Here is a 300-nt window from a genome sequence, read left to right on the forward strand (position 1 = left end):
CCTTATCATCTGAAGCTTCGGAACCTCATTCCACACCCCCCTCTTCAGGCTCCTCAGTTAGTGATGATACGGTAGGTTGTTTGCTGTGACGTCCTGCACTGTGTAGATATTTTAAGCCAGTGCTCATCTTTTTGATAAGGTGTTGTAACATTCTTGGTCCTTCCTGGATTGCCTGAGATGGATACGAATGAAAGGGATTTAAGATGGAAATTTTGCAAGCTTTGTGAACCTTTTTTTTTCCTTCCATCCAGGATTCTGATCAGCCAGTTGAGATGAGTGAGGGAAGCAGAGACAGCTCTC

The 300-nt window shown here is 44.3% G+C and overlaps 1 protein-coding gene across 1 annotated transcript in view; it reads left to right on the forward strand.

Annotated features, from left to right (window-relative positions):
- The window catches only part of LOC119582074 (terminal nucleotidyltransferase 4B-like), a gene marked incomplete in the record, with an annotated part of 31,298 nt that overhangs the window by 27,629 nt on the left and 3,369 nt on the right, over positions 1–300 (forward strand). Inside the window, 2 exon segments of the mRNA XM_037930322.1 lie at positions 1–71; positions 252–300. Coding sequence (XP_037786250.1) covers positions 1–71; positions 252–300 — 120 coding nt within the window.

Source organism: Penaeus monodon, chromosome 15 (genome assembly GCF_015228065.2).
Source record: "Penaeus monodon isolate SGIC_2016 chromosome 15, NSTDA_Pmon_1, whole genome shotgun sequence".
Taxonomy (NCBI): Eukaryota; Metazoa; Arthropoda; class Malacostraca; order Decapoda; family Penaeidae; genus Penaeus; species Penaeus monodon.